This window comes from Pseudoliparis swirei, chromosome 9 (assembly GCF_029220125.1).
Source record: "Pseudoliparis swirei isolate HS2019 ecotype Mariana Trench chromosome 9, NWPU_hadal_v1, whole genome shotgun sequence".
In the NCBI taxonomy this organism is placed as follows: Eukaryota; Metazoa; Chordata; class Actinopteri; order Perciformes; family Liparidae; genus Pseudoliparis; species Pseudoliparis swirei.
Window position 1 is genome coordinate 2181275 of NC_079396.1, and position 20192 is coordinate 2201466.

Sequence of the window (20192 nt, forward strand, 5' to 3'; positions counted from 1 at the left end):
TGAACTACCTGGTGGAGGCTCCAGTTCACTCACCTCCAGGAACCGTGAGATTAACTTAAACAGGTACTGGACCCAGAACTACTACACCTTTCAAGTGACTTATATATTTAGTCATATATAAATATATGTACATATATATAAATATACTGTCTATATGTATATATACACATATAGACAGCATATGTGTGTGTGTATACATATATACACATATGTATATATATATGTACTGTATATACATATATATATGTATATAATATACATATATAATATACATATGTGTATATATATACATATATACACATATGTATATATATATGTACTGTATATACATATATATGTATATAATATACAATATACATATGTGTATATATATATGTATATACATATATATATATATGTATATATATACATATATACACATATATATATATACTGTATATGTATATATATGTATATACATGTGTATATATATATGTATATACATATATATATACATATGTGTATATATATATGTATATATATACATATATATATGTGTATATATATACATATATACACATATATATATGTATAAAGTAATGTATCTTTTCCTCATTTGTTCAATATGAATTAAACTTTCAAAGTAGAACGAGACATTTAAACCTTTGATCTTCTCGGGTCCAGAAGAGAAGACAAACTCCACGGTGGCGTCGGATGGAAAACGCTCATCTGGAGAGGAGGAGAGACAAAAGAAGAGGAGGAAGAGGATGAGAGACAAAAGAAGAGGAGGAGAGACACAAGAAGAGGAGGAAAAGGAGGAGACACAAGAAGAGGAGGAGAGACACAAGAGGAGGAGGAAGAGGAGGAGAGACACAAGAAGAGGAGGAAGAGGAGGAGAGACACAAGAAGAGGAGGAGAGACACAAGAAGAGGAGGAAGAGGATGAGAGACACAAGAAGAGGAGGAAAAGGAGGAGAGACACAAGAAGAGGAGGAGAGACACAAGAGGAGGAGGAAGAGGAGGAGAGACACAAGAAGAGGAGGAAGAGGAGGAGAGACACAAGAAGAGGAGGAGAGACACAAGAGGAGGAGGAAGAGGAGGAGAGACACAAGAAGAGGAGGAAGAGGAGGAGAGACACAAGAAGAGGAGGAGAGACACAAGAAGAGGAGGAAGAGGATGAGAGACACAAGAAGAGGAGGAAAAGGAGGAGAGACACAAGAAGAGGAGGAGAGACACAAGAGGAGGAGGAAGAGGAGGAGAGACACAAGAAGAGGAGGAAGAGGAGGAGAGACACAAGAAGAGGAGGAGAGACACAAGAGGAGGAGGAAGAGGAGGAGAGACACAAGAAGAGGAGGAAGAGGAGGAGAGACACAAGAAGAGGAGGAAGAGGATGAGAGACACAAGAAGAGGAGGAAGAGGAGAGACACAAGAAGAGGAGGAAGAGGAGGAGAGACACAAGAAGAGGAGGAAGAGGATGAGAGACACAAGAAGAGGAGGAAGAGGAGGAGAGACACAAGAAGAGGAGGAGAGACACAAGAAGAGGAGGAAGAGGATGAGAGACACAAGAAGAGGAGGAAGAGGAGGAGAGACACAAGAAGAGGAGGAGAGACACAAGAAGAGGAGGAAGAGGAGGAGAGACACAAGAAGAGGAGGAGAGACACAAGAAGAGGAGGAAGAGGATGAGAGACACAAGAAGAGGAGGAAGAGGAGGAGAGAAACAAGAAGAGGAGGAGAGACACAAGAAGAGGAGGAAGAGGAGGAGAGACACAAGAAGAGGAGGAAGAGGATGAGAGACACAAGAAGAGGAGGAAGAGGAGGAGAGACACAAGAAGAGGAGGAAGAGGATGAGAGACACAAGAAGAGGAGGAGAGACACAAGAAGAGGATGAGAGACACAAGAAGAGGAGGAGAGACACAAGAAGAGGATGAGAGACACAAGAAGAGGAGAGACACAAGAAGAGGAGGAGACACAAGAAGAGGAGGAAGAGGATAAGAAACACAAGAAGAGGAGGAGAGACACAAGAAGAGGAGGAGAGACACAAGAGGATGAGAGACACAAGAAGAGGAGGAGAGACACAAGAAGAGGATGAGAGACACAAGAAGAGGAGAGACACAAGAAGAGGAGGAGACACAAGAAGAGGGGAAGCTGTGGAGTTAGATGTCGTAAATACAAAACATACGGGGGACGTGTTCAGATGCTTTCAGGGGACGCTGAGAGAATTGTACGTTTCCCCACCGCCCCCTGGAGGGGGAGCGCGGTGTTACCGCGTGAACGCACCGGTGCAGGCGTCGTCCAGCTCCCCTTTGCCGAACCACAGCTGGGAGCCGTGGACGGTGCAGGTGTGGAACTGCAGCCGGAACACCGTGTCTCTGTCGGCGCTCTGGGCTCGCCGGTGGTAGCACTTGACCTGCAGGGGGCGGCAGAGAGGCGAGAAGAGGCTCAGAGGGGGGTAAACCCAGGGCTGAAGAGGCTCAGAGGGGGGTAAACCCAGGGCTGAAGAGGCTCAGCGGGGGGGGGGGGGGACTACAAAAAGTGAGAGAATGATACGGGTTCCTCTCCTTCCCAGGTGAACTCACCATGATGTCGCCCTTCAGCAGCAGCGCCGGTTCGATGGTGACACACAGCCGGCGACCTCCGGTGCCCTGAAGGTCGCTGTGGACGACACAGAAAGAGAGAAACCACGTTAAACCGTCAAAAGAATGAACAGGTTCATCCTCATGACCAATGAACAGGTTCATCCTCATGACCAATGAACATGTTCATCCTCATGACCAATGAACAGGTTCATCACATGACCAATGAACAGGTTCATCCACATGACCAATGAACAGGTTCATCCTCATGACCAATGAACATGTTCATCCTCATGACCAATGAACAGGTTCATCACATGACCAATGAACAGGTTCATCCACATGACCAATGAACAGGTTCATCCACATGACCAATGAACAGGTTCATCCTCATGACCAATGAACAGGTTCATCCACATGACCAATGAACAGGTTCATCCACATGACCAATGAACAGGTTCATCCTCATGACCAATGAACATGTTCATCCTCATGACCAATGAACAGGTTCATCACATGACCAATGAACAGGTTCATCCACATGACCAATGAACAGGTTCATCCTCATGACCAATGAACATGTTCATCCTCATGACCAATGAACAGGTTCATCACATGACCAATGAACAGGTTCATCCACATGACCAATGAACATGTTCATCCTCATGACCAATGAACAGGTTCATCACATGACCAATGAACAGGTTCATCCACATGACCAATGAACAGGTTCATCCTCATGACCAATGAACAGGTTCATCCTCATGACCAATGAACAGGTTCATCCTCATGACCAATGAACAGGTTCATCTACATGACCAATGAACAGGTTCATCCACATGACCAATGAACAGGTTCATCCTCATGACCAATGAACAGGTTCATCTACATGACCAATGAACAGGTTCATCCACATGACCAATGAACAGGTTCATCCTCATGACCAATGAACAGGTTCATCTACATGACCAATGAACAGGTTCATCCACATGACCAATGAACAGGTTCATCCTCATGACCAATGAACAGGTTCATCTACATGACCAATGAACAGGTTCATCCACATGACCAATGAACAGGTTCATCCACATGACCAATGAACAGGTTCATCCTCATGACCAATGAACAGGTTCATCCACATGACCAATGAACAGGTTCATCCACATGACCAATTAACAGGTTCATCACATGACCAATGAACAGGTTCATCCACATGACCAATGAACAGGTTCATCCTCATGACCAATGAACAGGTTCATCCTCATGACCAATGAACAGGTTCATCCACATGACCAATGAACAGGTTCATCCTCATGACCGATGAACAGGTTCATCCACATGACCAATGAACATGTTCATCCACATGACCAATGAACAGGTTCATCCTCATGACCAATGAACAGGTTCATCCTCATGACCAATGAACAGGTTCATCCACATGACCAATGAACAGGTTCATCCTCATGACCAATGAACAGGTTCATCCACATGACCAATGAACAGGTTCATCCTCATGACCAATGAACAGGTTCATCCACATGACCAATGAACAGGTTCATCCACATGACCAATGAACATGTTCATCCACATGACCAATGAACAGGTTCATCCACATGACCAATGAACAGGTTCATCCTCATGACCAATGAACTGGTTCATCCACATGACCAATGAACAGGTTCATCCTCATGACCAATGGGTGTCCAGGACTTTAAACTAAAAATGTTGTATTTAAACTAACAATGAGGATTAGAAAGCAGACAGTATAAAACCTTAAATGACTCAAATGAATGAGACAATAGTTTAAATAAAACACTTAAACATGTATGTCTTTTCAGTGAAGGTGCGTTCACTTGCAGCTCGGAAAATGTGCGCTATGAGTGTGAGAGCATACGACGGCTTATATTTAGACTGTCTTTCTTTTAAAAGCATATTAAATATTTAAAACCTATGAATATAACACATGTCTAGGACTTTCCCCAAACTTTTGGGATTCTTTTTTCTCCCAGGAATGTTCCAAGCCTGGAAATAAACATTGAGGTTTCCAGGTTTTCCATGAGCCCTTAAAGGGACGCACAGTGTTTTTAAATGGTGGATTCCCAGCGGCGCTCTCGTCATGTTTTCATTCCCGTGCGGCGGCTTGGAAAAGGCCTCGAGGTAAACAATCGAGTTACAAGATACGAGTTCAAAGCTGCATGGGAAAGAAGAAGAAGCCCTTTGTGTGATCTCCTCGGCTCCTATCTCCTTAATCCTCAGCTTCACGAGCCAAAAAACACCCAAGAGACGACGAGTCCGCCCCGATCGGTGCCTCCAGCGGGTCACGTGACGCAGGAGAGACTCACTATATGCCCGAAGTGTAGACCAGCTGCATGGACTGGTAGACCTTCAGGAAGGGGGAGTAACCTGGCAGGAGGGGACAAGGAGAGAGGACTAAGCGAGAGGCATCGACGTCTGAGGAATAAGCTACTTCAGTGCCTGAGTACATGTAAAGAAACAAAGGTTGAATATCTTGAACACAATTATAAACTCTATTTGTGACTGAGTCTTGGTGCGCGACCAAGTCGAGCAACCAATTGCAAATCCAGATGTGTCAAAGCCATGTGACCCGCCCCCCTGCTCTACCTCTGATTGGTTAGGTTTAGGCATGGAGGTGTGAGATTCATACCTCAGGGGGAAAGCCAATCAGAGGCAGAGAAAAGCCTCTGCATTCTCTCTCCTCACCACCAGGGGCTCCTCTGGTCGTATAGAAGTCTATGCTTCATGTGTTAAAGCTGCATTCTCTCTCCTGGCCACCAGGGGGCGACTCTGGTTGGATCGAGGTCTATATCGTGACTCTCCTTCCCTCAGTAAACATTGTAAACAGGTCCTCAGTCTCTAGTCTTCATTGCCTGTTTCTTGAAGACCAAACACACCTCCTTCTCCCTGGAAGTTGGGGAGCGATGGGATGAGGATCTGGTGGAGGAAGAGAGGACTGCTGTTCATCTTGATGGCCCCGGACAGGAGGCCCCCGAAGTAATAGATGTACCTGAAGGACACACGAGTGAGACCCACAGGTGGGACAACAACAACAGAAGGAGGAGGGGCTTAACGCTGTCGGACCGCCAACAGCTGTGTGCTCAAAGGTAAAGAACGAGGGGGAGAGAGAGGGAGAGAAGAGGGGGAGAGAGGGAGAGTGTGAGAGAGAGAGAAGATAGGGAAAGAGAGATAGGGGAAGAGCGTGAGAGAGAGAGAAGAGGAGGAGAGGAAAAGAGAGGGCGGAGGAGAGAGAGAGGGGGGAGAGAGAGGGAGATAAGAGGGGGGGAGAGAGGACGGGGGAGAAAGAGAGGGGGGAGAGAGATAAGGGGGGGGAGAGGGAGAGAGGGAGTGAGAGAGAGAGAGAGGGTGGGGTAATTTTCTCGATTTTTTTTGACCGTTTTACTGGCTGGAGACTTTTAGCCTGGAAGAGCCCCGTTAGCTCATGATGCTAATGACGCCTACTGTGTGACACCTGAAGAGCACCTGGAGGTTCCAGGTGAGTCAGACACAGCACAGTGGAGCTCCAGGAGGATTACCCATGATGCTGCGGGGCGGACCCCCCCCTCACCTGTTCTGGGACGGCTGGAGGGAAGAGGACACCTTATCCTCACAGAACTTCCTCATGGCCAGAGTACTGAGAGCCTGGTCCGCCCTGCACACACACACACATACACACACACACACACACACACACACATACACACACACACACACACACACACATGAGCCAACAGGGTCCCCACATGGAGGATACAGCTGTTCGGCTCCACAGTTCCTGTAAAACATCCACTGGGCTGAATTCATCAAAACAGACACTCAGCAAAAGGAAATCATCGAGAGGAGAGAGGAGGAGAGTAGAGGAGAGGAGGAGGAGAGGAGAGGAGGAGAGAGGAGGAGAGGAGAGGAGGAGAGGAGAGGAGCCTCCACACTCACCCCGCGGAGATCTTGCTGTAGTGCATGTAGGCGGCAATGATCACGCCCATCTTACCTTTGTGGCCCTGTAGGGGGAGAGAGAGAGAGAGGGAGGGGGGAGAAAGAGAGGGGTGGGGAGGGAGAGGGAGGGGGGAGGAGAGAGGAGGGGAGAAAGAGAGGGGGGGGGAGGGAGAAGTCACGATGAGCTTATCTTCACAGATTGCAACAACAAATCGATAAAAATTCTAAAAATCGGTGTATTTGAAGATCTGGCAACACGTATGAAGCCCCCCCCCCGCGGGCCCCTCTGAACTCTGACCTTGCAGTGCAGGACCACCACGTGCTGGGGGTCGGAGGTCAGCCACGTCTCCATGGCTTTGCATATGGCACAGATCTTATCCAGCGGTGGGGCGTGGAGGTCGGGCCAGCCGAAGTCGTGGACCTGGGGGTTGAAGGACGGCGGTCGGAGGAAGGTCGAGTCAAGAAGGTGAAAGGCTGCGACCCCGGAGGCTCCGCCTACCTTGGTGTTCAGCCGGTTGATGTCGTGGCGCCTCTCGGAGAGGTTCAGGAGCTGAAAGAGGAGAGACGGTCACCAGTTATCCATCAGCTGTGTTATCACTGTGGCCAGGAGAAACCCACACCAGATAGTTTGTGGGTTCTTGTACTTCCTGTGTCAGAAACTAGCGTCTCTATTGCGCAACAAAGCGTCTTCAGCTGAATGAAACTGTGAGGAAAGACTTATAATCGACGCTTCAACGGAAACACCACGGACAGAATCCGGCCCTCCACATCACTTGATGTGGCCCCTGACGGCCTGAAAGACACACAATCCCCTTTTCTTAAAGAAATTGAAGAAAAATATCCTGCGCTTTTATTTTGAAGGTTTCAAATTAAATGGATTTATGTTATAATTTATATTAACAGTATCGGTCAAAATGTGCCAAATGCCAATTTTCACTTTTATGCAGACGATACTGTCATTTACTGCTCTGCTCCTACACAGCATCAGGCTCTCTTACACTTACAAACAGCCTTCGATACTGTGCAACACTCTTTTAATGAGTTGAAATTATTGTTGAATCCTGATAAAACGAAGTTGATGATGTTTACAAACTCAAAAACAAAGCCATTAAACCTTCCAGCTATGATTTCATTTCAGGGCAATGTGATTGAGTCTGTATCATCATATAAATACCTGGGATTCTTGATTGATGACTCTCTCTCTTTTAAACCTCACATTCAGCAACTTGTGAAGAAGTTGAAAGTGAGGCTGGGTTTCTATTTCCGAAATAAGTCTTGCTTTTCTTTTAATGCTAAAAAGAGACTTGTTGCTGCTACTTTTATGCCTGTGATTGATTATGGTGATGTCTTATATATGGCATCTTCTCAATGTCTCCACTCCTTACTGTCTACCATGGAGCATTGAGGTTCATCACTCATCTTAAGGCTCTGACTCACCATTGCTCCCTGTATGCGAGGGTTGGTTGGACTCCGCTGTCCATCCGGAGACAAAATCATTGGCATGTCCTTATTTATAAGGCTATTCTCCACGTACTTCCATCGTATCTTTGGACGCTAATTCAGCTGAAAACCCCTGGAAGCTACCATCTTCGCTCTGTGACCTCTGCTCAAGGCCTCCTCTTGCTCTCCGTCCCTCACGTCCGTTTGGAAATGGGGAAAAGTGGTTTTAAGTTTGCTGCTCCTGCGGCTTGGAATTTGCTGCAGACAGACCTGGGTCTCCGGGAGCCGGTCTCCTTAGGTGTTTTTAAAAATAGATTGAAAATATTGGAGGGAAATTCATCTAGCTGTAGATGTTTTATATGACGAAGGTATGTGCTCCTGTGTGAGCTGGGTTGTGTTGGCTTGAGTCTTAGTTTTGGTTTTATTCATGCTGTGATTTTGTTTTTCGTTTTATATATTGTCTGTCACTGTTTTATGTTGTATTGTATGGAACTCTGTGTGACGTGCTGCTGCTGCTGTCTTGGCCAGGACACTCTTGTAAAGGAGATTTTTAATCTCAATGAGGCATTTCCTGGTTAAATAAATTAAAAATTAAATAAAAATTAAAAATTAAATAATATTAGAGAAATGTTCTTATGTACAATATTTGTACACTCAAATAAACAATAATCAAATGCAAAGAGAGTTATTTGACAATATGTTTGAGTAGTTACCTTCGCATTAGAAATGCGGAAGGTTATGTTTTGATCGCCGTGTATTTATTTATTTGTATGCGTGTTACTCGCATAACTCAAAAAGGATTAAACCGAATCTCATGAAATTTGGTGGGATGATTGGTTATTATCCGGGGACCATTTGATTACATTTTGGGATCGATCGGGTCAAAGGTCAAGGTCATGAAAAGGTCAAACTCTTCTTTTTACCATAGCACGGTCAATTTTTATCCAATTGGCATGCAACTAATGCCAAAATGTTCATCATTCAATGCCCAATCTTGTGATATGCGAAGGTATGCGCTCTACCGAGTGCCCGTTCTAGTTTATTCAGTTACACCGGCCCTTTAAGAGGCAGCCGTGATGCCGATGTGGCCCACGTCTCTATTGCGCAACAAAGCGTCTTCAGCTGAATGAAACTGTGAGGGAAGATTTATAATCTACGCTTCAACGGAAACACCACGGACCGACCACATCACAGGGTGGGGGCGCTTCTCACCAGAAACTTGTCCTGGTGTTTGGACTTGAGCATGGCCGCCACCTCCTTCAGGTTGAGGCGGTACCGCTGCTCCTCCAGCTTCGGGGGGAAGAACACAGAGATGATCTTCTCGGTGATGTAGGTCAGGTCGAAGTCGTAGTGGCGCTCCATCACTCGCTCCATCACGCGGTCCACGCTGAAGCTCCTGAGAGACGGGAAAACACACATGTGGAAGCCCATCGACGTGGTTTGTCCGCCATTTCTTTTCTGGCATGAACGAGATGACCTTCACCTCGGCAGGGTGTTCCTCTGCTTGGTATAGGTCAGCGACTTGGTGGACCCCTGTGGGGGAAAAGAAGATACGGTTGGTTAATGAGGCCATCCTATAACCCAAAGGTGTCAAACACAAGGCCGCGGGCCAAATCTGGCCCGTCACATCATTTTATGTGGCCGCTGACGGCCTGAAAGACACACAATCCCCTTTTCTTGAAGAAATTTAAATAAAATATCCAGCACTTTTATTTTGAAGGTTTCAAATTAAATGGATTTATGTTAGAATATTAGAGACATTTTGTTTTGTACAATATTTGTACACTCAAAGAAGCAATAATCACATGCAAAGAGAGTTATTTAACAATATGTTTGAGTAGTTTATTCGGTTACACCGGCCCTTTAAGAGGCAGCCGTGAACGCGATGTGGCTCGCGGTGAAAATGAGTTTGGAATGCCTGCTGTAACCCAAACACATGGTCAAGCTCAAATGCTTTTATTTTATTATTTTATATTCCCCCACAATGAACCAACACATAGCTCAACCAAATCAACTGTATCTAGGATTACACGTAAATAAAACAAAGAGGGAGCGATATATTAAAATATTTAAATTGGAACAAAGGAAAAATCTTCTCAAAATCATCGGTAAATGCCCGACCATCCCCTCCCACACACACAACATCAGATCTGATTGGCAAAAAGTCGCCGAACACATCGTCGCTCCCCCAATGAGGCAACGTGGTCATGCTCTCGAAGATGTCTCTTCGGCTTTGATGGCCCGGTCTATGTGCCGAATCAAATCCAATGAAGCCGCAGACGGGTTTTGACATTTTCAAGATGGATAGCGCAACCCTGGGGGTTTGGAGAAAGGGAGGATGGAGAGGAAATACAAGGTGTGTGGGGATCGGCGGAGATGGAATGGGAGGTGTGCTCACCAGGTGCTGGATGTGTCGGGACGGAGCGGTCCCTCTACGCTGCTGTGAGGGGGCGGTGACAGGACGGAGGGCAAGAGAAAGGAGGGAGGATGGTGGGAAGGAAGTAGGGCAAAAGGAGGTTGAAAGGAGGTGAAGAGCGAGGAGAAAGGGCCGGGGGGGGGGGGGGGAGGAAGGCAACAGAGGAAGGAAAGGAGAGTTAATTAAACAAACAGACTCTCTAATGGATAAACATTACTACTTCCTGGAGCAACGTCAACTTTTTTTAAAATATTGTTTCGTTTCTTTGAGACTGGAATCCTGTTGTGCTCCAGGAATGGAAAGCGAGCTCCAGCCGGGTCGAGGGCTCGGCTTCCCGAGAGGAAACCATACGGTGGGACTTTTTGGGGTTAGGAATAAGTCGTAATAAGGCCAGGCGGGAGAAGGGAAAAAACAGTCGTTGGATACTGAAAGCTACCGAGGAAAAAGGAACTTACCAGATCATTGGTGGGGGCCGGGATGCAGGCCGAGGTCACCTGGAACACAAAGGGACAGGAAGCCACGTGAATGCAGGAGGGAAGGAGCTGGTGGGTGATAAGGAGCACATGCTTCCTCAAATCCACCAATAAAACCCAAAAGCTGATTTTAAATGGTTAGGAAAACTGACATCACTGAATACCAGTTAGCCGGTTAGCCTTTTAGCCGGTTAGCTTCGCCCAACCAGGCCATGCTGCACTCTGCGCTAAAGAATCATTCAGCATGTACCTGAAAATTATGACACCCAAGTGTCTCAGACGTTACAGGTGAGTACTTAATAAATAGTGTAAAAAAGGTAAACATTTGACTGCCTTACAGTAACGTTAGCTCATCACACTGTTAGCACGTTACGTTAGATTTCCTAGTTTAGCTAACCTTGCTACGGAAAAGTTCCAGCACCTAAACTCCAACTTACTGTTTTTACATTCCTCTTTTTGGTTCAGGGTTTAACAAAAAGAGACATAATGTGTAAAGTAGTGAATTCTACATGTGTTGGTCATTGTATAATAAAGCGGGGAGAGCTAGGCTAGCTGCTAGCTGCCGGGCTTTGTGCTAAGCTAAGCTAACCGTCTCCTCGCACCACGGACAGGAAAGGGGTTTCGATCCTCTCACGCAACATTTCGTGAGGATTTAAAATGGATATTTCCTATAATACGAACTAACTAACTAGCTAACATTTAAAAGTTGTTGAAGAGAACATCTAGCCATTATTTGTGTCACTTGATCAACGCAGGAGACCAAAACCTCCTGCCTCTGTTTCGCAAAACCAAAAAGAAGAAGGTAAATCCACGATGAGGAACGGAGCCCAAACAGCCTGTGAAACTACTTAGACGCACTGAAGCGGCCGGTAAACACAAATGCAGCTGATGCTCCAGAGTCTGTCTGCACAACGTAAAGCACACTAAAGCCAAATACATAGCTGGAGGAGCACCGGGACCGGAACACCGGGACCGAATCACAGCGACCGGAACACCGGGACCGAATCACAGCGACCGGAACACCGGGACCTGAACACCGGGACCGAATCACAGCGACCGGAACACCGGGACCGGAACACCGGGACCGAATCACAGCGACCGGAACACCGGGACCGAATCACAGCGACCGGAACACCGGGACCGGAACACCGGGACCGAATCACAGCGACCGGAACACCGGGACCGGAACACAGCGCCACCCCCAACTCCTCCAGCCCCCATGTCCGTTATGGGCCGACAGGTCAGCGGACTGTGACCAAAGGAAGCCGGAAAAAATCAGCCCTAATGAGGTAGGGGCGGGGGGGTCTCAGTCATGCTTATGTAACACACACACACACCTACACACAAACACACAGCAGAGTTCCCGTAACACAGCCCTTTTTATGGACTGTTTATTTGGATACAGGAAAAGGGCAAGGGCTTGTGTACATCTCATTGTGCACAAAGGGGAAGTTGCACAGGCCCTGAACCTGCGGGTGTGTCACCACAGTGTGTGTGTGTGTGTGTGTGTTGTCCAGTTAATCTCTCCTTCTCAAGCAGTCCGGCCCCGTCTCTCCCCGATGCTCGTACGTAACTACAGGCATCAACAGGAAGGAGCAGATAGGGAGCTAAATCGAGGCTCGCCTCGTTTGACAGAAGTCGCAGGAAACGGGATTCAGGTCCGGCTGCCAGGCGAGTGAGTCAGACGACTCGGGTTCTGTTCCGTGTACTATTGTTGAATTGTATTAACGATAGCGTGGAGCCGGGCCGGGCTCCAGTACCTCTCCGTGACGCAGATCAGTATCATCTTATTCTTAAAATCAGAGTAATGTGCTTTAGATAGCAGATCTGAGAGTCCCGGTTCCTGCGAGGCTCTGCGGCGACATGTGAAACTCATCTGCCGTGACACATGTGGTTCTTTTGATGGTCTCTGTGTTCTCAAGGCACCGCGTGATCCCCCGGCCCTTTGCATGCCGAGCCCTACTTCTGTCCTTCTCGTAAACTAAATACCCGACTGCCACGGCAAGCAAGCAATTACCCTTACTTCCTGTCCCGGTCCACCCCTCCCTCTCTTTACAGATAGCCGTCATTTAGCCACAACTCATGGCCACAGTTGGATGCCGGCGCTGAACGCGAGACCTCGCCTCAGGATTCTCGTCGCAGTCCGCCTCGCCTTGGATTCCCACGGGATCCAGGGACTTTTTTGTTTCACGCCAATGTACTCGCCCGTTGTGTTTGCGCGTTCCTGCATTCGCACAATGAAGATCACGACGTAGCGAAACAAAAGGCGCCTTCTCCCGACCTCATGCACGCCGTCACGCAACTCCGAGACGGTCCGACCTCAAAATGCGGGTTGGTCACCGTCGTGTAACGGGGAAAGATGCGCGTGTTCCTTGGGGGTCTTGGGGAACCGAGCGAGGACGATGTGAATTTGGGGAAAGTCCGGAGGTTCGGCGCATCACCGTTGGGGGGGGGGGGGGGTCAACGAACGCCTCGTTCCCCGCCTGGGAAGCAACGTTCCGTGAGAAGCCACAATGACATCTTGTGATATTGTCCGCGAGACAAATGAAAACCTTCTGGAATCTCGTCCCGGTTCCGGTTTCTCCTCAAGTTTTCATTTCACATGTCAACTTGTTACGACCGCTGTTGGCGCCCTTTCACTGCTTTCATTTCCCTGGGAAGCCGTTCTCGTCCTCTTCTCTCCGCCCCCCCCAGCCGGCCTCCTTCCCTGGGCACTGAGAGAGAGGCCAGAGCAAACACACCGGCCAGATTCCATCTCCCTGGGCCAACGCTTACGCACAAACTTCCTGCTCGTCGACCTCCACCCATCTCATCTCATCCAGCTCTGGTTCACTCCGCCCCCCCGACAACTTCAGCTCCTCCAAATCTTCCACTCTCTATTTTCCCTCTTTCTTTTTTTCCCTTTTCCCGCCATTTCTTTCTTCTTTTCCCTCCTTATTTTCTTATTTCAATCCCTTTCCTTCTTGATTCTCCCGAACCATCCTCCCCTCTTTCCCTTCTCTTGACCTCGCCCCCCCCACCTTCTTTCTTTTCCATCCAGATCGATTTTCTAACAAACAACTTCCCGTTTGCCTTCCCCTTGATAATCATTTTCTTCTCTTTTTCTTTGACCTCCGCTGTTGTTCTCTCTCGTCTTTGCTCTTCACGGTCTCCAACTGTCTGAGGTCACACGGGTTTGATCCCCAGAAACCAAATATCCTTGAAGGATACAAGAGGACCCGCGACTAGCTTGTTCTGACCTGCTTCCGACTCAAGCCGCGCGGTACATGTCCTCCCTTCCTGCATCCCTTTCCTTGCCCTCTTCCCTCCTCATCTCCGTCCGACCAGCCTTCCTCCGTCCTCCTCCTCCATCCTCTGTCACATTTTTTGTTGATGCTATGACCTCCTTTTCGGTGCTCTTTGATCCATCAAAGCCAGAAGCGGCGTGGCCAATGGATGCTGCGCAGCTCTGTGCTCTGGACGCACGGCTTAAGCGCTGTGGGCTGCGAGAGGGATAACTAGGGGGTGAGGTAGCAGCCCTGGTATGTTATTAGTGTGAGGAGCGGGTGTGTTTTGTGAGGGGGGGCCCGCCGGTTCGAGAGCGATTCCGTCTGTGAGTGTGTAAAATAATGGAAGTTGCAGTTTGATTTTCATTCGATCCCCCGAATGAGAACATCTACATTTTCAGTTTGAAATTCAAACTACGAACATTTAAAATGTATTCAATTTAAATTGTGACCTTGGGTCCTAAAATATGTTATGGCCACTGTGCCCTTTGACCTTCCAGGTGGATGTAAGTTGAAGAAACGGTGCTCCCGTGCTCTCACCAGAATGGACCGGCCGGACAGACAACCCCAAAATACGTCACGTCTTCGGCCACCGCCGCTCAGCGGCTACCGACGGGCTAATCTGAGACGGGCGTGAAGGGGTTAATGTACCGAAGAAGCGATGGCCAGTCCAGAGTTTGAGCAGCGGTGCGCGTCTCAATGTCTTACACCTGTTTCCTGTCAGAGCTCGAATTCCACACAGATGAACGGCAGAAGGAATGCATGTAAAGAAAAGAGAGGTCTGAGCCAATTAGAATCATTCTAAACAGGAGGGAAAAAAACACAACAAGGAATGTTAATGCGTGTGTGTGGTTGTGTGTGTGTGCGTGTGTGTGTGCTGGGACTCGAGGTGGGCGATGGCATGCTCTATCTTTGGGACATTTCTGTTAAACCCTAATCGGGACAAGGTGGGCTCCGGGGGGGGGGGGGGTAGAGCACCCAGCCTGCGTTAGCGCGATGGGACTTCAAGGGCCCCGGCTGAGCAGAAACAACAGCCCTGGACTCAGTTTATCATCCCTGCAGACGTTTCCCGCTCTCTCACTCCTTTGTCCCTCTTTTCCACACTTTTCTTTTGCCCCCGCGAAAGCCGTTTGCTTCTTCGCTCGCAAAGCAGCTGAAGAGGGAGGCGGGCGTCAACGCAGGTCCCGGGGGTTCCCTGCGGTGGAGCCTTCTGGTGACACGGGAAGGGGGGGGGGGGGAGAAGCAATTCTATCAGATCTACTCTTAAAGATACGCAGACATCCGACCATCTTGGAATATGCCTACTACCAACTATACCATGACCCAGTTGAGACTCCGCCCACTCTTCTCTACCTCCATCTGCTTGATGGATCGTGGAGGTCTGGATCTTGGAATATGCCGACTACCAACTATTCATACACTCTGTCATATTCATTGATTGTGTTGTTACTGTGTTTTAATTAGTGTGTAATGATTCCTTCTGGTCACATGACATCTATTACACCTCTCCATCCTGGAGAGGGATCCTCCTCTGTTGCTCTCCTGAAGGTTTATTCACTTTTTTCCCCGTGAAGGGTTGTTTGGGAGTTGTTCCTGATCTGAAGTGAGGTTCTGGGACTCTTAAGACAACTTTGTAATTTGTGAAAATGGGCTATACAAATAAACTGAATTGAATTCAACTTACAAACACGGCCTGGAAGCCCAGAAGACGGATGAAAATAAAAGCGGGTAAATAAACCAAAAAGCAGGAAGTGGTCCGGGGTTGAGAGGTCGTGGACGGGGAGGGGAGCCTCCACGGGGCGGTGGGACGGGTCGCCGTCGAGCCTCGGCTGCATCTCGCCCTCCCCCCTCCAGTCTCAGTGTACACAAAACACAGACTTCGTGCACAGCTGCGAGGTGTGGACCTCTTCCCCCAATTAGCACGTCCGCCCGCTGGCCGGGTCACAAGCTTGCGGTTTCTCTCAAGTCGAGATCGCCCGCTGCGCTTCCTCCGTAACCCGCCGGCCTAGCTCAACTGACGAGGTGGCGGCTGCTGTAGTCTCACGCACCCCCCCCCCCCCCAATGAATTGATTCAGATGGTTGAATACAATAGATGTTTTTTTAAAGCATGGTCCAATACCAATAACAGCAATGAGACATATTCCTGGAGCAGCATCACAGGAAACCATTTGACAGGAAGTCTGTGGTGGTGGTGGGGGGGGGGGGGGGATGTCAGGTCAGCTGTGATGTGTCCTTGCTCTGATATTCCTGCCATCATTCTGTCTACTCGTGACTTCCTTTGTTCTGTTTCTGTCCGCCGGACTAAAACACATATATAAAGTGAAAGAACGAGGCTTAAAAACGGGACTTTCACCCAGGACACCGCTGTTCACACCCTGTGTGAAGAAAAACAACATCAACATGTTGAGTCATTTAACGTTCCGCACGGGGCTAAACAAACCGCACGCTCCTCGTAAACCCAACCCAGTGGTTCTGTTGCCTGAACCGAGCGGTTCTGTTCTACGACATCAACCACGAGCCGACATCGTGAAAGAGAACGGTCGTCTTGGAAATCATCGGCAAACAACCCACAAATGTCTCGTGAAGAAACTTCTACTTAGGCGTAAATATTTTGAGGCATTCCACATCAATCCCAAGTCTGCTGGTGAGTCCAAGAAGTCCACTTCTCCTGGGTCGCTAGACCTCCCCATCCCCCCGACCAGCGGAAATGCCTCTTCTTGCCTAATTAGGCTGGTATGCCAGTCAACTCATCACGGGCTGCATTTCACTAATTCTAAACCTTCCTCCTCCCACTGTGATACCCCCCCACCCCATACACACACACATACACTCTCCCCCTCCCCCATGTCTTTTCCCAACCTTCAAGTCCCTGCAGACTGGATTTTCCACTTGGGGATCAAAGATAAAAAGAGGAGCGGCGATCTGAGAAAGAGAACATGCCGAGATACAGCGGTTGACGACCTTCTGTTCTACAGTCTGCCTGCCTGTGTGTGTGTGTGTGTGTGTTGTGTAATATAATAGAGATGAGTCAGCTGGAGGCTGTGAGCAAAGAGACGGGAACACAGTGGCAAAGAGAGACGGAGAAAAGATAGACGCTTCATTGCCGATCACTCTCTCGAAGTTCGAGAGTTTTTTTCTCCAGAGAACCGAAGCAGACGGCTGACATCAATTCAAAAAGATTCGTCACCGAGCTTACGGCAAGAAAAAAACACAGACTGGGCGGAAGTGTGAATGGGAGCACGGGCAGAGCGGGATCCAGATGACGGGTCTCCAGATGTGCGATGAACAACCTTCGCGGAGGAGGGTGAAGGTGGAGAAGGGTGAAGGTGAAGTGGGTTGTCTCGGTAATAACTGCCAAATGTGAACAAGGTGCCAGGAAACACCTTGGACTAATAAGGGCTTGGAGGAAAGGAGGGGTGAAGCTCATCAGCTTGGCAGGCCGACCGCTGGGAACCCATTGAGAACCTCACAAAATAAACACACAGTATAACAGCCCCCCCCCCCCCCCCTACATTCATACCAGTTTAGATAACAGCCAATGGACACTGGCGGCCCGCCTTATCCGACCGCTCCCTTCCTGGGCAGCGGAGATGGAAATCAGTCTCCTAACAACCAGTCAACAGCGAGCCATCGTCAGGCCGTCACACTGCACACCCATCACTCCTCTTCTGGAGGGCGATGAATCGACTTTTTTGATTTTTTTGCATAATGGAACGTTTCAGCTTTTCTTTCCAAGAGAGAAGAAGAAGAAAAAAAACATTCCGGCTAATGAGGAAGATCCGATGATCGACTCATGACTGAAGCAACGTGCAAATGAAATGGCAAAGGGATGGAAACGCTTTGAAGACAGTCACTCTGCAAGACCATCCCTCTGCAAGACCATCCCTCCGCAAGACCATCCCTCTGCAAGACCATCCCTCCGCAAGACCATCCCTCCGCAAGACCATCCCTCTGCAAGACCATCCCTCCGCAAGACCATCCCTCTGCAAGACCATGCCTCTGCAAGACCATCCCTCTGCAAGACCATCCCTCCGCAAGACCATCCCTCTGCAAGACCATCCCTCCGCAAGACCATCCCTCTGCAGGACCATCCCTCTGCAAGACCGTCCCTCTGCAGGACCATCCCTCTGCAGGACCGTCACTTTGCAAGACCATCCCTCTGCAGGACCATCCCTCTGCAAGACCATCCCTCTGCAGGACCATCCCTCTGCAAGACCGTCCCTCTGCAGGACCGTCACTTTGCAAGACCATCCCTCTGCAGGTCATCCCTCTACAAGACCATCCTTCTGCAAGACCATTCCTCTACAAGACCATCCCTCTGCAAGACCATCGCTCTGCAAGACCATCCTTCTGCAAGACCATCCCTCTACAAGACCATACTTCTGCAAGACCATCCCTCTGCAAGACCATCCTTCTGCAAGACCATCCCTCTACAAGACCATCCTTCTACAAGACCATTCCTCTACAAGACCATCCCTCTACAAGACCATGCCTCTACAAGACCATCCTTCTACAAGACCATCCTTCTACAAGACCATCCCTCTACAAGACCATCCCTCTACAAGACCATCCTTCTGCAAGACCATCACTCTACAAGACCATCCATCTGCAAGACCATCACTCTACAAGACCATCACTCTGCAAGACCATCCTTCTGCAAGACCATCCCTCTACAAGACCATCCTTCTACAAGACCACAAGACCATCCCTCTACAAGACCATCCCTCTACAAGACCATCCTTCTGCAAGACCATTCCTCTACAAGACCATCCCTCTACAAGACCATCCCTCTGCAAGACCATCCTTCTATAAGACCATCCCTCTGCAAGACCATCCCTCTACAAGACCATCCCTCTGCAAGACCATCCCTCTATAAGACCATCCCTCTGCGAGACCATCCATCTGCAAGACGAGAGGAATGAGTCCCATCCTCGCCATGTGACCTCGCCCCATGGCCATCTCTTCCTTAGCACCGCTGGCTCCCTGCCCCAGCCTCTACACCCCCCTCTTCATCACTTTGGCCTTGGCCGGCATTCTCCCCCTCTGCATCCCTCTGTCTATTCATTGCGCCGTCCCCCTCCATCAATGACCCTTTCACAGGGGCCCTCAGCGTGGGGTCGGAGCGCGGCTCGCAGCCCCTTCTGAGGAATGCGACCGAGCGGCTTTCGACCGCGCAGAGCCGTCGATATGTTCACGGGTGGCGCGGCGGCCAAGAGGAAAATCAGCTCAGATGAGCACTCGCATGTTATTCCTCGAGTCCAGTCACATGACCACATAGCCAGGGGTGGCCGTCTCCCACTCAGGCTAGCGGGTCAACATGAAGGCTTAAATTGAATTAGTTGGGCCATTTAACCTGCTGCAGAGAAGGTTGCGTCACAACTGATGACTTTGAATAGTTTATGTTACCACAGCGATCAATACTGATTGATTTACTTCACATCAAGCTGTGTCGATTTAATGGAATTGCATCGTATGTATTGTGGAAAGATTTACCGGAATTTTTTACAGAAGTAATCCTCTCGTAGTGAGTAGTGTTGCCTTTTCCACAGTTATATTCTACTTTTGTTAAATGTGGGTTAAAAATAAATATATATCCTCAGTCCCGGCTGATGACAGCATTCAATACCGTCCCTGAGTGTATCGCGTAACTGTTGACACACTGATTATTCATTCATGCTCTGGAAGTGTGTGTGTGTGTGTGTGGTGCAGCTTTACCTTGGCCTCACACTTCCTGTGGGTGGCGGTCTTGCAAACTAGGATGGAATGAAAGTAGGGAGGGGGGGGGGGGAAAGAAAGACGAGAACATGAGTATAGAGTATGAGTTTAGACTCCATATAAACTTGCTTTGTATTTGTCAGAAACTAAACTAGAATCTTCATTTGTTCGCAAACATCTTGATGTCATCCGGCTGTCTTAGCATACAATACAAAAATCAGTGTTTGGTACTAAGCCCCGCCCCTCTGGAGTCACCTCTGATTGCAAAGAACCCAAGATGGTGCCAAAACTAGAGGCTTCAAACGTCAATGGGTGACGTCACGGTTACTATACAGGCCCTGCTGACTAGGGGGGGTCACAAAACCAAATATTAGAACGTCGA

General features: G+C 48.6%; 1 protein-coding gene across 4 annotated transcripts in view; it reads right to left on the bottom strand.

Moving 5' to 3' along the window:
- Positions 1–20192, bottom strand: part of tns2a (tensin 2a) — a 46910-nt gene that overhangs the window by 10484 nt on the left and 16234 nt on the right. For 3 of the 4 annotated variants that reach the window (XM_056422579.1, XM_056422577.1, XM_056422580.1), the window contains exons 3-16: positions 19811–19848; positions 10811–10849; positions 10338–10379; positions 9423–9472; positions 9152–9335; positions 6999–7049; positions 6798–6920; positions 6500–6564; positions 6135–6218; positions 5464–5576; positions 4894–4954; positions 2555–2630; positions 2256–2385; positions 643–708 (exon numbers count right to left, since the gene is read on the bottom strand). In XM_056422579.1, coding sequence (XP_056278554.1) covers positions 643–708; positions 2256–2385; positions 2555–2630; positions 4894–4954; positions 5464–5576; positions 6135–6218; positions 6500–6564; positions 6798–6920; positions 6999–7049; positions 9152–9335; positions 9423–9472; positions 10338–10379; positions 10811–10849; positions 19811–19848 — 1122 coding nt within the window. The remainder of the gene's footprint in view (positions 1–642; positions 709–2255; positions 2386–2554; positions 2631–4893; positions 4955–5463; positions 5577–6134; positions 6219–6499; positions 6565–6797; positions 6921–6998; positions 7050–9151; positions 9336–9422; positions 9473–10337; positions 10380–10810; positions 10850–19810; positions 19849–20192) is intronic. The other variant, XM_056422578.1, reaches the window with a different exon arrangement.